Below are 16,217 nucleotides of genomic sequence, written 5' to 3' on the forward strand. Positions count from 1 at the left end.
ATTTCCCCACAGACGATCGTTTTTTTTCTATTGGTTTTCTAACCATCAGAGGATTTTAAAACAGGTTCTATTTTTTTTCACCAATGGGAAAAAAAACGATGGGGTCCACACACGATCGGTTCGTCTGATGAAAACGGTCCATCGGATCGTGTGTACATTACTGTTTGGAGCAGTGTTTTGATTTAGTTTTTTGTTATGTAAGAATAAAAAAAATCCAAAATAAAGAATGTAAAAAAATAAGAAAACATAAGAATTAGATCATTTATCAAAGTGGCTATAGCCACTGGCAATAATCGCATGCTAGAAATCCAACATGCTGGTTAATGGATCGACTTCAATACAACCAGCCTGTCCATAGAGAATTATGTGAATTTACAATATATATGTAAAGCAGTGTGTAAATTGACGGCGCTATATAAGTACCCTAAATAATAATAGATGGATTGAATCTTGGTCAGTCCTTTCTAAACCAGTTGAGATTTGAACCATCTACGGCCAGCTTAAGGGCTTCCTGTCTCCTGTGTGAGCTCAATGCTCTGATACTAGAAGCTGTCATATATCAAAGCTGTTGTAAGGATTGCTTGGAAAATCAAGCGGGCGCGCGGTGGGCGCTATCACAGGACGCTGTCATATGACAGTGTCCCGGAACCAGCCGGCCACGCTGTAGCCGTTATTTGGCTATAGCGCAGTCAGAAACTGGTTAAAAACAATACAAACTGCAACAAAAAGGCTGAGACCACGCTGGTCATAGTAGCCATTTACACCCTGGCCACACTGATCGCGACATTGGAATCGTGCTACTTCACTTGAAGTAGCACAATTTAAAATTAGCATTTCAGTGCTACTTCAGGTGCAACTTGGAAGACATATGTGCGACTTCATGTACAGATGTCTATGCAAGTCACACCTGAACTGCAGGAACAACTTTCAAAATCGGTGCGACTCCAACGAGCCGATTGCAATGCGGTCAATAGGGTTTGACGTGTCATGCAATTTGAAACTGTCAAATTGCATGACAAGTCGCACCGACGTGCCCTTCAATTTGTAATAAGACATTCAGTATATTGAATTCTGACCAGTACTATGGCTTTCTGTAAAGGGATACTTTCCATGCTTGTAAATTGGAGTTTATTTACTCTACTCCCCTAGCAGTCAGCATTAGCGCATCCAACCTCACATTTCTGAACATGGTCCTAAGAAAATGTCAGGCGGAGGACTTGCCTCGCAGTTAATGGAAAAACAAACATTTGCCCTTTTTTTTTGTCTGTATTTTGGCTCGCTCTGTTATGTAACAAACCACAAGCTGCATGCCTTAGTGCGCGTGTTAGCGGAACATCAGATTGGCCTGGATTTGGAAGGCGCTTGGATGTAAAAATACCTTGCATAGCTTCACATGTATACACACAACTTCTGTTTTATTTAATGGAATATCATTGCAATTACTCTAGATGTCACATCTGTCAAAATTCGGCACAGTGTTTACGGCTGCAATTTTATTTTGAAGGTTCCATTATTCTCTTTTAAAATAGCTTGTCGTCCTTCAGCCAGTCCAAAAAAAGACCCGTTAAAAAGACATTGATGAAAATATGTTTTATTTTTCTGTGATTACTTCCATTCAGAGTCATGGGGAGGAATTAAGAGGCAGTGGTTCTCCAAAATGAATTGAATGCTCCATACAGATATGTTATATAACATTTACTTTTATTTATTAAATACTTTGGGGTTGATTTACTAAAGGCAAATAGTTAGAGCAGCTGCTCCAGAGCTTAGTAAATGAACAGAAGCTCTGCTGACGTCCATCATCCAATCATGTACAAGCAAAAATGCTGTTTTTTTTATTTTCCTTGCATGTGATTGGGTATTCTTTGCAAAGTGAAGCTTTACTTCATTTACTAAGCTCTGAAACAACTGCATTTTGAAAAGTGCAACAGTCTATTTGCCTTTAGTAAATCAATACCTAAGTGCCGGTTCACACTACAGCGACTTGGGATCCGTCTTGTGTCGCCCCCAACTCGCACGACATGAGAAATTCCATTGAAGTGAATGAGAGCCGTCTTAATGTACACTACTGAAGTCGCCCCGACTTCAGAAAAGGTTCCTGTACTACTTCAAAGGAAACTTTTAGCCAACTTGTACCCATAGATTTCAATGGAAGTTGCCTCCAAAGTCGGATCACTGTCTTAGCTGAAGCAACTTTACAGGAAAAGAAAATAGTTTTCTCAGGCAAAAGTGGATTTGGCAAAAGTCCCGTGTAAATATATCACCAAAATCAGAAAAGTGACATCCTTTGTAAACCAGTTCTTCAATTATTCCGCCACCTTTACACACATCTGCTTACCAGAAGTTCAGACCCCATAATATAAGAGGTTTGAAAGTGCTTTGATTCAATCCCACATGGATGGATGGATCGATTATAACTTAGGCCTCGTACACACGACCGTTTTCCTCAACAGAATCCATCAAGAAACTTGGTGGCAGAGCTTTTTTGCCGAGGAAACCGGTCGTGTGTATGTTTTTCATTGAGGAAACTGTCGAAGAAACTTGACGAGAAAAAAAGAGAACAAGTTCTCTTTTTCCTCGACGGGAGTCTCAATTTCCTTGTCGTGCTCCTCTTCGACGAGAAACACGTTTGTGTGAATGCCAAGAAATTTGCGCATGCTCAGAATAAAGTATGAGATGGGAGCGCACCTTCGGTAAAAGTAGCGTTTGTAATGGAGATAGCACATTTTTCACGCTGTAACAGTCTGAAAAGTGCAAATTGTCTCTTACCAAACTTTTAATTAACACACAGTAACATAAGATTAGCAAAAGCAGCCCCAAGGGTTGTGCCAGTGGAATCGAACTTCCCCTGCCGTTGTATGTGTTCTACGTCACCGCGTTTGAGAACGAGGAGATTTGGTCTTGACAGTGTGTATGCAAAGAAAGCTTGTCAAGTTTCTCGACAAGCCTAACAAGGAACTCGTCGAGGAAAACTATGTGTCTTTTCCGACGAGTTCCTCGGTCGTGTGTACGAGGCCTTACACAGCCGATGTCCAGCATTAAACAATATCTTGCATGGATGAAAGGATCTCTCACAAATCTATACCCACCGCAGGGCATACATAGAAGAAACCTTATAGTGTAGTCTTTCAATCCACTATTTATTAAAATAAAGTATCATACTTACAGATTATAAACACAGATCATCGCACAACAGCTGCGCTTCACCAAGCAGGCGTGATGATGTCATCGCTAAGCTCTGTCCTACATGTTTCGTCACAAGGGACATCATTCAGGGGCACAAGAGTATTGACTACCTATTTATTTATAATTCATTTTTTAACCATTTCTATATTTCGCTTTAAAGCAACAGTACAACACATTTGGTTTATATTTTGTTTAACATGGATGTCTGTAAGTGCTGCTGTTAGAGCATGGTTTATTACACTAGCTTGTTTTGAGTACTGAAATTCATTATCACTACAGTGCAGCACTTTTTTTAGCACAGTTTTTAATTTTTTTTTTACAATAAAATAACAGGTATCACAATAAAATCAATGAACAATTTACAGAAGTGCACAGTTTTTATATATGGTATCTACTGGGGCCACGTTACATTTTCTGGAAAAGGAGAACTTGTTAAAGTCCAACTTAGAGAAGCATCCCCCTCTCTGTACAGCAATAGTAGGAATAACCCCACTAGAATTGTGGGGGTTGCTTATTGACTGTTGCAGATATATGCTGAAACCTCAAGGGGCCTTCAGTGTATACCTTAAACATTTTGGCAATTTTATATATATATATATATATATATATATATATATACCTCTATATCTAACTACCCATTAATGTCACTGTTTATATATATATATATATATATATATATATATATATATATATATGTATATATATATATATATATATATATATGTATGTATATATGTGTGTGTGTGTATATATTATATATATATATATTCATTATAATGTGTGTGTATGTGTATATATATATATATATATATATATATATATATATATATATATATATACATTTCTAAAATACATACACATTTTCCCATGTTTTATTTGTGCAAGGGACAAAAGTCATCAGCTTACAAGATTTCTTGAATAAAAAAAATTAAATAACTGCCGATTCTGGCACTTATGGAACACATATAACAAACCCCTTTTAAATGTATATTTATCAGGCCTTAGGTTAGCAAAAAATAAATAAATTCAGTGTTGGGGTTCACATACACCCTAATGGCTGTGACAATGGGGGAGATTTACTAAAACTGGTGCACACAAAATCTGGTGCAGCTGTGCATACAAACCGATCAGCTTCTATCTTAAGCTTGTTCAATTAACCACTTAAGGACCTTGCCTGTTTTTCAGTGTTTACAAGATTAAAACAGTTTTTTTTTGCTAGAAAATTACTTAGAACCTCCAAACATTATATATATATATATATATATATATATATATATATATATATATATATATATATATATATATTATATTTTTTAACACCCTAGAGAATAAAATGGCGGTGATTGCAATACTTTTTGTCACACCGTATTTGCGCAGCGGTCTTACAAGCACACTTATTTTGGAAAAAAATCACCTTTTTAATTAAAAAATAAGACAACAGTAAAGTTAGCCCAATAAAATGATACCCAACATGTCACGCTTTGGCAATAAAACATGGAAGCTGATTGGCTACTATGCACATCTGCACCAGATTCTGTGTTCACCAATTTTAGTAAATCATCCCCAATGATCCACCTATGTTTATGAAAGCTCAAACAATAAAAGAGTGTACAGACCAGAATACAATTGTTGAGTACCTTTTCTCAGCTCAATAAGTAATTAGCAGACTGTTTGCAATTATGTTATAATAATTAAAATATAATTTTGTAACAAGCCTTTTTTTCCCCCCTTCAGAAAAAGATTGGCGCATATAGTAAGATGCAAGAGACATTGGAGGTGACTCTTTCAACCAAGCAAGAAGAGGAGGAGAAGGAGCAGCCTGCAGAGATGGAGTATCTGAATTCCCGATGTGTCCTCTTGACCTACTTTCATGGAGACATAGGAGCAGTTGTGGATGAACATTTCTCAAGGGCCTTGAGCCAATTACGCACCTTAAATCCAGAAAACACCAGCACTAAGACCAAAGCAGGAGCTAGTAGAGGTAAAGAAAAACCTGGGTCTTATCTAAACGTTCTATATTATTATTGGATTAAACACATGTATCATATAAACTATATGTTGTATAAAATGCAACAAGGTAGCAATTAATTCCTCCTGGAAATAAAAAATAGGGCTTGATTTACCAAAACGGCAGAGTGCAAAATCTGGTGCAGCTGTTCATGGTAGCCAATCAGCTTCTATCTTCAGCTTGTTCAGTTAAAGAGGAGGTCCACCCAAAATGTTTTTTTTAAAAAGCCAGCAGCTACAGATACTGCAGCTGCTGGCTTTTAAAAAATGAACACTTACCTGTCCAGCGCACCCGCAGTGTCGGCAGACGAGGCTGAGCAATCGCTCGGTCCTCGGATGCTGCCGCCGCCATGCTCGGTTCCCCACTGCGCATGCATGAGTAGCGCTACGTGCCGTCACTGGTCCCTGCTCTCTCCTGGGAACAGTGTGTTTCTCAGGAGATAGCGGGGGGGGGGGGGGGAAGTGTGTAGACTCCCGTGGGAGTCTATGCCCGAAAGTGGGTGCAAATACCTGTCTTAGACAGGTATCTGCACCCCCCTGAAATGTGCCAAATGTGTCACCGGAGGGGGGGGGGGTTTCAAAAGTTCAATTTTTGGGTGAAACTCCGCTTTAACCTCCCTAGCGGTATGATTAATTCAGATTTTAGGTGCTGAAAGCGGTACCATAATTTTGCATGGAAATTTGGCATTTTATATTGTAGGCCTGCAATTCTTAGAAATAACTCTCTTAAATCTGTCCAAACAAGAGTCTAGTAGACATCCCGGGTACATCCCGGGTATAATAAAATTTGAAACACAAAATCATAAATTATAATATAATGTATAAATAATTATAACAAATAATATAATAATAATAAAAATTATTACTTTAAATTTTTTGATGACGAATTTCCCAACAAATCGCTATCGCTCAATTCTGCAAGTGATTATAATTTATTATCGCTGTTTTCTAGCTGGTCTAAAACCACTTTTGACATAAAGGGAAACTTTTTGGTTGCTATGGACAATCTCCAGTTTCCAAGCAGAAAGAACAGTTTTTATTATATAAAAGTGCATGCAGGACACTGGGCAGACCACTAGGGACAAAGGGGGTGTGTATTTATTTTATACAGTACAGCGGGGAGGCATAGCAGGATCCAGGGACAAGGGGCCAAATCCTCAAAAGGGATACGCAGGTGGAACTGCTGTTCAGCCGGAGTATCCCTGTGCCTATCTTTGGAAACGATCCTCAGAAGCAGTTTTCCAAAGATAGGCAGAAGATCTGACATCTGTAAGACACTTACACTGTCAGATCTTAGGATGCAGTACCGCATCCACCGCTGGGGGCATTTCGCGTTGAAATGCCGCTTTGCGTATGCAAATGAGGACTTACGGAGATCCACAAAGCTTTTCAGCTTTGTTTTTTCTGCGTAAGTTTACGTTTGCATACGTAAAATTAGGGATGCTTTTACAAAGTGTAAACTAGTTACACCTTGTAAAAACAGACCTTTTTTTACATTTTGAATTTTATTTTTCGGCGCGCAACTTTTTTTTTACCCGACGCAACTTTATTGTCCCGTCGCAATCCACAAAGCCCGGCGTAACGTAATTTTGCGCGCTGCCCGTCGGGAAAATGACGTCACGAGCATGCGCAGTACGGCCGGCGCGGGAGCACGCCTCATTTAAATTGTCATCGCCCCCTGCAGAAGAGGACCGCCTTGCGCCGGAGACATTTAAGTTACACGGCCGAAAATTTCTAGGTAAGTGCTTTGTAGATCGGGCTCTTAGGTAGAAATTTTCCGCCAGTGTAACTTAAATGGTAAAAGTTAGGTTAGGCTACGTTTTTGTGGATTTGCCCCAAGGTAAGTAACTCTGCCTGTGGACACTGCGAGCCGATCCCGAGTCTGGCTCGGGGTTACCGCTTTTGGTTCTGAAATTCCACCCCGAGCCAGACTCGGGAATACTGCCAGGGGGGTTAAGCTTTGCTAGGCTTCTATGCAGAGCTGCACCAGATTTTGTACTCTCAAGTTCTAGTAAATCAATCCCATAGTGTCAGTTCTATTGAATGCAACTGGGTATTTAAAGACAGATATAAGAGCAATAGAGAATAAAGCCCCCCCCCCCCTTTTTTTTAGAACTATCAACATATGTTCCATTTAACATCCCTAAACCTTCTAATCCTACCACTCTTTGATCTGCAGAAACCTCATCTTCCAGCGCACTTTAAAGTGCAAAATACTTACCTAATCTTGCAATGTAAGGCCACAATAGGCATCTATGTGCTCCTACACATCAGGTTAATTTTCAATATAGGCAGCCCGGGAGGCACAAATTCAACCGCCTTCCACCTCCTAAGCCCTACAATTGACAACTCAAAACTTGGGATTTTCTTTTACTTTCCTTTTAAAGATATTGATAGACAGGAGAAAATATCGAGGCTGAGTCTTCCTAATGGGGCACAGACAGCAAAAAAAACTGACAGGTGTTCTAATCCACCTCCCTCTATCCAAAACGAAAAAAAAAACGTTTTGCCTTTAGTTGGCCTTTAAGTGCAGAGGGCAACATCAGAGCAATGTAGTAAATTGCATGGTTATCCACTCTTTTAAAAACTTCTAAGATTAAGTGTTATTATTGTTTGTGGATCCAGCTTGCAGTTCTATGTCAAAAGAAGACACAAAATGAAACAATTGATTATACCAAAGGTAGCCCCCTTCACACTGGCGGAGTCTGCCAGCAGATCCATCTGCTTACCTGGAGTTCTCTCAGGTCCATGTCAGCTTCACTGAAACAGAGTGGGCGCTGACACAGCCCGCTGTTCTTTATGGAGCTTATTAAATTATGTCAAGACACTGATACTAATAAGACATCCCCCAAAAATAAGCCCTAGGGTTTTATTTTCGGGGGTAACACAGTAGTACAGAAACATAAACAATAACATGAAAATGCAGGATTAAAGCTGAACTCCAGGATAGGCAAATCTTCTCTAAATCCAAGAGGCATTCTTTCTTGAATCTTGGAGTGCTTTGTGGATTTTTGTGCAGTAATAAAATGTTCAACTTTGCCTCTGTTCAGGAGCTACCTGTAATAAAGACCGGTCACTGCTGCTTTCACTCCTTGCACAAGATGACTGGTCTTGTCTCCGCCCCCTCCTGTAGTTTTCTGCAGGAAGTCTGTAGTGGGTGGAGCCTTCTGGATCCCTCCCACAGCTATGATTTCTGCTTAAGTACTGCACAGTGATGATGCCACTGTTACTTTAACAAGGTAATCGCTGGGTTTTGGCACAGAAAGTGAATTTTCCTATCTTTTGAGGAGTACCGGTATATTTAAATGAAAATATTTAGTTGAGCTTCAATACTCTTTTCTTTTAGACATGGAAAGACAAATCTAATCCAGGCATCCAATACTGTTCCCATGGGATCTTCCTTCCTAAAATAGCTGACATTTTACTTATAATTAGAAAAATGAGTATGCACAACCCCGAACAAGGAAAAAAATTCTCCAAACTATTATTCAGTAGGCAGATTTATCCATTCTTCAATACATGGTTTTCCATCTCTGTCATGACTATAAAAGGCGTTTTCACTATTTCATGAGTTCACCAAAGATGATTTCTGACATTTTATTCAGTGTCTTGTGTCTGTTTCAGCGTGATTTTTTATTTATTTTTTGTATCTGCTTTGAGTGCTTGCGTCATAGAAGGTTTACATTTGTCCATGTTATGCAATTCTTGTGAATGAAATATAATTGTAAGAAAAGGTATCCCCACTAGTTTTGGAGATTGCTAAGTGAGATTCAGATGAATGTTATAATGAAATACTCAGAGATGCCCACTAGCCTTAGTGGCAATGGGGGCATACAATTTGGGTTTGTCGTACAAAACTATTACAGGGAATACTATATATCAATAGCATTAACAAATAACAGAGCAGCTTCTGATTTTTTTTTTTTGTTCCCCCATTCCCATGGAATAGTTTTATTACCTCTTGTTCCTGCCAGCAGAAGTGTTTCACTTTTTAAAACAGACCAAAATGTTCAGAAATAGGGGCAATTACAGGGGTTGGGACAAACCATTTAACACTGGCAGGCATGCTTGCAATGGTCAGCTTTCATTCATACTGCTTAAACCTTTTTTTCTTTTGCCAAATAAAAAAAATGTTGATGTATCTGCACTGGAGTCGTGCTTTAATTTGTTTGTTTCCTACATGTCCATCTAAGACTACCCTGTCCACAAGATGACAACGCTGCTTTGTGATTTCACTGCAAAACAAACAGCATTGTCACCCTGTGAAAAGAGATAGAAAAACAATGAATCTGCTGGCAGGATCAAAGGTATTAGGATTACGTCCCAGGGAAAAACAAACACTGCTATGTTAATGATAAAAGACTTCATCATTTATGTCATTTCAGATTTTTGCCCGTAAACTATACTTTAAAGTGTACCTTTAGTATGAATTTTTTGTGACGGTTACCGTATATAGAAAATGTGTATACTCCTGGAAGTAATATTCAAATACATGTGTCCCATAGTCATTCCTAGTTTAATAGGATTCTCTTGTAAGTGGAATTCCAGTCAAATTCTAACTAAGGCTAACTAAGGTACACATATGTGCGGCCATGGTTTCCAGCAAGGGGTCCAGTAAGCTTATGGATGACATCATCACCTAGGCCAGTGGTTCTCAACCTGGGGGTCAGGTTGCAAGGGGTCACCGAATCCTGGGCTGTTCCTGGAGCCCGCAGCTGCGCATTCAGTTCACGGCTGGGGGGGCAGAGACTAGAGGTCAGCTGATGTGAGGAATGTGAAGTGGGAGGGGCTGGAGGAGACCCCATCTCCTGATTTCGGCATAGGTGTCACTGCTACAAGACACCACAGAGTCGGAGACACTCACTGTAACACTGCCTGAGAATAAGTCCTCACTACAGTCCTCAGATCAGCAGATGACCTTCATGAAGAGCACCTGAGTTGGGTGATCAGAACTCCCCCCCAGCATTGCCACTCACCCCCCCCCCCCCCAAGGAGTAAGAAAAGGAATAAAATAGAGAATACATGGAAGGGAGGAAAAAAGAGGAACAAAGAAAAAGGTGGCAAAAGACGGCTAGAGAGGGGGATGGGGAAAAAAATGGGAAAGAAAGGAGAAGAAAGAGAAAGAGGGGAACATCCTCAAATGTACCCGAAGGGGTTATAATAGAAAGTGGGAGGGACTCAGAGAGCGCTAAATGTCCGTGGTTTAGGGGCGTAAATTACTTGTCTTGCCCCGGGTGCTGACAACCCGAAAATTATTTTCCTGTTAGGGGTCCCCACAACTTGGGGAATGTTATCAAGGGGTCCCGGCACTAGAAGGGTTGAGGACCTCGGACCTAGGCTCTGAAGCCATTATCGCTGTCTTTCCTCTACATTAAAGCCGTGATGGGACCCAATCATGTGACTGGACCAGAACTGCTTCAAGAATAGGCATCTTGTTTTTCTTTTACATGGTAGATAGAATAGTCTTAGAATGGGGTGGGAGTAGATTTAGCCTGATGCTCCGTACACTCGATCGGTTTTCCCGTTGGAAAAAAGTGAGATGAGAGCTTTTGGTCGGGAATCCCAACTGTGTGTATGCTCCATCAGACTTTTTCCAACGGAAAAACTGCTGGAAAAAGCTAGAGACCAGGTTCTCTATTTTCCCGTCTGGAAAAAATCTGATCGGAATTTCCTATCATGTACAAATTCCGCCGCATGCTTGGAAACAAATTGACGCATGCTCAGAAGCATAGAACTTAATTTTCTCGGCTCGTCGTAGTCTTTTACATCACCGCGTTCTTGCCAGTAAAAAGTTCATCAAACCCTTGTGTGACCATGTAAGACAGGCTTGAGCGGAATTCCGTCGGAAAAACCATCCGTTTTTTTGTCCAAGGGAAAACTGCTCGTGTGTACGGGGCATTAGTTAGAATTTGACTGGAACTCCACCATGGGCATTTGGGTGTCTTTGATACTATCACCACTTGGCTATGCAGTGAAGCTCGGTAGATGGGCATGGCACACTGCACTGCATGTGGAACGTGCCTGCAAAGTACTTAGATTCAAACAGCAACATACAGTTTGGCCTTGGTTTGTATGTGTCAGCGTAAAATTTTGGAGTGGAAAATTTACATATATGTTTGTTTTTATTTTCAGAGAGCCCATCAATATCATGTCAGCGGACTAGTCTACCTCCATCCTTATGGACAAACTCCTATCAGTCAGCTCCACCTTGCCTGAGCGGAGTTCATCCAGACTTTGCCACCACGACAGCCAGCACCCTCTCAACTACAGAGCACAGCAGCTGGCCTGGAGATAATGTTCACCAGACTGTCCCACATCCTCCACCGGTGGTGACGGACTCCTGGCACTACCCATTGGCTTCACCAACGGCATCACCGTATGCCCACATGCATGACATTTACATGTATCGGCACCATGCTCATCCACATATGCATCACCATCACCACCATCATCACCATCCCAGTTCCCATGTGGACCCACGATATGGACCTCTTGTAATGCCCTCAATGCGTGCAGCCAGGATTCCGGCAGCTCAATGTGACATACCTAAAACTGAAGCCACAACACCCACCATGGCTACTCCAGCCTGGGCCGGGGCATTCCATGGCACTGTAGACATCGTACCAAGTTTTGGTTTTGAGACGGGTAATGGCTTTTCTGCCTAAATAAAGTATATTTGTATGTGGACTTCACAGCTGGAACATTCCATTTTGGATCCTGGATGATGGCCTTCTTGTTACCTGTAAAGAATCAATTTTAGCTGAATCTGCCTTAAAGGACACCATTATTTTGTTGCCCTCTGAAAACAAAGTGCTTTATATGTCTCCCCATACCTGTTTTGTATTATGTCTGTCTTTTGGTTGACTTTTTTTTCTGCAAAGCCTTCTGTGAATAACTGAAAAAATAGACTTTTTTATATTAAATATTAATGATTTCTTAATCTGTTTTCTTAAGCTTCAACTTATTTGCTTGTGTGTGTGGTCTGTCTGTATGTATTACTGTACCTTCTGGTGAACTGATTAATACCATATCACTCCAGAGGAAAATAATGAGCGATTTCATCCACTTCATGGCCTACAAAACAGGTGTGACAATTTTTGTAAAGCCCTCTGGTTTATTATGAGCGGTTTACGTACGGCGTGCTTGTGTATTTGAAATCAAAATGAAAGCGGTGCCAAGATATGAATGGGTCTTGTGCCTATACATATCTTATTTGTTTGTGTCTTAGGATATTTTATGACCTGTGAAAATATATATGAAATATTTCTAAACGGTCTGTGACTGTAAACATACAATAGGTGGTTCATAAAGGGTTCATTTAATTTATTAATCACAGATGAGATTTCGGCTACCCTAGTGTAGAAAATGTTTTTAAATGTCCATAAAACACATTAATATGATTAAATGAAGTAAGGGGTGCATTTACGGCATACAATTAGGTATTATTCCAGTACACCATGGAGGTAGACTTGTAATCTTTAAGCTGCATATTGAAGAAAAGCTGAAGTTTTTGTTTCAGAAAGTACACATATTGTGTTAAAGTGGTAGTAAAGTGAATATATATATTTTTTTTAATGGCCCCCCTGAAGGTTTTTGCCGTAATGTGTTAGTATTCACTGCATATTGGCAGACTGACAGACTTACCTTTCACAAGGAGCCCCCCACTCCACTCCAGCTTCCATCTTCAATCTGTCTTCCTTTCAGGTTCATGCCCTCCGGCCGCTTGAATGGTCGTGTCGTTATGACATCACCTCCGTTCATGCGAATAAGCATTACTATCGTAGAACGGCGCTCTGCATTAATGGCACACTGAGGCCCCGTACACACGACCGAGTTTCTCGGCAGAATTCAGCCAGAAACTCGATCGGAGCTGAATTCTGCCGAGAAACCCGGTGTGTGTACAATGAGGAAAGTTGGCTCGCCGAGATCCTCGGCGGCTTCACACAGAACTTGACGAGCAAAACGATGAGTTTTGCCCGTCGAGTTCCTCGGACGTGTGTACGGGGCCTCAGAGTTGCAAAGCATACACACTTGCTGACTGTGCACTGTACATCTACTGCGGCTGCGGAGAATCACATATATATATATGTGTGTGTGTGTGTGACACTTTTCCAGGTAGAGGGCGTGTGCGTACGCTGCCGGCGCATCACTTGTATTGCGATTAGTTACAGCACAAGGTGATCAGCAGGTGCCGGCCAATGGATGTCTGCTGGCACCCATTGATCGGCGAGAAGAAAGACAGAATTGAACTCTGCCTTTGTAAACAAGGCAGTTCTCTGTCCTGTCAGCAAGGATGTGCTGGATTTTGTTTCCAGGGAATAAAATCCAGCACGTCCCTTAGTTAAAGCAGGGTTTGACAAATTTGCTTGGAATCTAGGAGCCAGCTAAAAAGGTTAGGAGCCAAAAAACGCACCCCGTCCCGACGAGCTTGCACGCAGAAGCGAACACATATGTGAGCAGCGCCTGCATATGTAAACGCTGTTCAAACCACACATGTGAGGTATCGCCGCGATTGGTAGAGCGAGAGCAATAATTCTAGCCCTAGACCTTCTCTGTAACTCAAAACATGCAACCTGTAGATTTTTTTAAACGTCGCCTATGAAGATTTTAAAGGGTAAAAGTTTGTCGGCATTCGACGAGCGGACGCAATTTTGAAGCGTGACATGTTGGGTATGAATTTACTCGGCGTAACATTATCTTTCATAATATTAAAAAAAATGGGGATAACTTTACTGTTGTCTTATTTTTTTTATTAAAAAAAGTATAATTTTTTCCAAAAAAAGTGCGCTTGTAAGACCGCTGCGCAAATACGGCGTGACAGAAAGTATTGCAACGATCACCATTTTATTCTCTAGGGTGTTAGGATAAAAAATATATATAATGTTTGGGGGTTCTAATTAGAGGGAAGAAGATGGCAGTGAAAATAGTGAAAAATTACATTAGAATTGCTGTTTAACTTGCAATGCTTAACTTGTAATACCAACAGCCGCCACCACCAGATGGCGCCAGCTCACACAAGGAAGAGCTGGGGACTTCACAAGGCCGCAAAGCCGCGGCCTCAATTACCGGACATCACGGGCCCCCCGCGATCGAGCGGCGGGGGAGGTGGGGGCCTAGTCCGCCGCGATCCTGGGGAAAAGGCGCTCCGCAGACTAGGCCGAAGCCACAGCCTCACCTAAAACATCCTGCCCGCAGCGATCCTTTTCCCAGGATCGTTGCGAGCTGCGAGCAGGATGTTTTAGGCGAGGCCACGGCTTCGGCCTAGTCCGCGGAGCGCCGGTCCTATGGAACAAAATTATTTTTTTTTGTTGCCCACCTTCCAAGCCAAGTCGCCAGGACGCTATTTCTAGTCGCCATGGCGACCGGGATTTGTCGAGCCCTGAGTTAAAGCACCTCACAATAAACACAAAAACACTTGTTAAGCACACATTTAATGCATTGATCGCCCTAGATGTTTAACCCCTTCCCAGCCAGTGTCATTAGTACAGTGACAGTGTATACTTTCAGAACTCATCACTACAGGTGAAACTCGAAAAATTTGAATATCGTGCAAAAGTTCATTTATTTCACTAATGCAACTTAAAAGGTGAAACTAATATATGAGAGAGACTCATTACATGCAAAGCAAGATAGTTCAAGCCGGGACTTGTCATATTTGTGATGAATGTGGCATACAGCTCATGAAAACCCCAAATCCGCAAACTCAGAAAATTAAAATATTACATGCAATCAATTAAACACGGATTGTACATAGAACAATATCGGACCTCTGAAAAGTATAAGCATGCATATGTACTCAGTACTTGGTTTGGGCCCCTTTTGCAGCAATTACTGCGTGGCATTGAAGCTATCAGACTGTGGCACTGCTGAGGTGTTATGGAAGCACAGTAATCCCATGGTCATTGAACTAGGTTTTGGTGCTTTTGGCAGTGTGGGCAGGTGCCAAGTCCTGCTGGAAAATGAAGTCGGCATCCCCGTAGAGCTCGTCTGAGGAAGGAAGCATCAAGTGCTCCAGAATCTCCTGGTAGACGGCTGTGTTGACCCTGGACTTAATAAAGCACAGTGGACCAACACCAGCAGATGACATGGCTCCCCAAATCAACACAGACTGTGGAAACTTCACACTGGACTTCAAGCATCTTGCATTGTGGGCCTCTCCATTCTTCCTCCATACTCCGGGTCTTTGGTTTCCAAATGAGATGCAAAATGTGCTCTCATCAGAAAAGAGGACTTTGGACCACTGAGCAACAGACCAGGTATGTTTTTCTTTAGCCCAGGTAAGATGATTCTGAAGTTGTTTGTTGGTCAGGAGTGGCTTGACAAGAGGAATACGACATTTGAAGCCCATGTCCAGAATCCGTCTGTGTGTGTGTGGTGCTCCTGATGCACTGACTCCAGCCTCAGTCCACTCCTTGTGAAAGTCCCCAACACTTTTGAATGGCCTTTTCCTGACATTTCTCTCCAGGCTGCGGTCATACATTGATTGCGCAAACCAAACGTTATCGTGTCTACAAACTATGGGATAGATTTAGGGACTTTTATTTTTTATTGTCTTTACTAGTAGTGGCGGGGATCTTCCCTTTTTGGTGACCATTGACATTATTACATTGATTAGTGCTATAAAAATGCACTGATCAATGAAAAAAATTACACTGGCAGGAAAGGGGTTAACACTAGGGGCCAATCAAGGGGTTAAGTGTGTTCCCTCAGTCAGTGTGTTCGAACTGTAGGGGGGGTGGTCTCACTGGGACATGACAGATCACTGTTCCCAATCACTGGGAACAGAAGGGCCCGGATTCACAGAGAGTTGGGCGCACATTACGCCGCCGTAACGCAAACGCCGTACACCATGCCGACGCAGCGCGGCAAGCATGGAATTCAGGAAGCAAGTGCTCCCAACACTGCGTCGGCGTGGCGTAGGTTTCGAAGGCGGAGGCTGGCATAGGTGGAAGTGGGCTTGACCCATGCAAACCCATGCAAATGAGGCGTGACCCCATGCAAATGATGGTCCGAGCGCCAGACAA

At 41.7% G+C, this 16,217-nt stretch overlaps 1 protein-coding gene across 1 annotated transcript in view; it reads left to right on the plus strand.

Annotated features, from left to right (window-relative positions):
* VGLL3 (vestigial like family member 3) overlaps positions 1–12,133 on the plus strand; it is a 30,964-nt gene extending 18,831 nt beyond the window's left edge. The window contains exons 2-3 of the mRNA XM_040338750.1: positions 4,921–5,167; positions 11,326–12,133. Of these exons, the coding sequence (XP_040194684.1) occupies positions 4,921–5,167; positions 11,326–11,858 (780 nt within the window). The 3' untranslated portion in view covers positions 11,859–12,133. The remainder of the gene's footprint in view (positions 1–4,920; positions 5,168–11,325) is intronic.
* Positions 12,134–16,217: the final 4,084 nt, after the last annotated feature.

The sequence above is a fragment of the Rana temporaria genome, chromosome 2 (genome assembly GCF_905171775.1).
Source record: "Rana temporaria chromosome 2, aRanTem1.1, whole genome shotgun sequence".
Taxonomy (NCBI): Eukaryota; Metazoa; Chordata; class Amphibia; order Anura; family Ranidae; genus Rana; species Rana temporaria.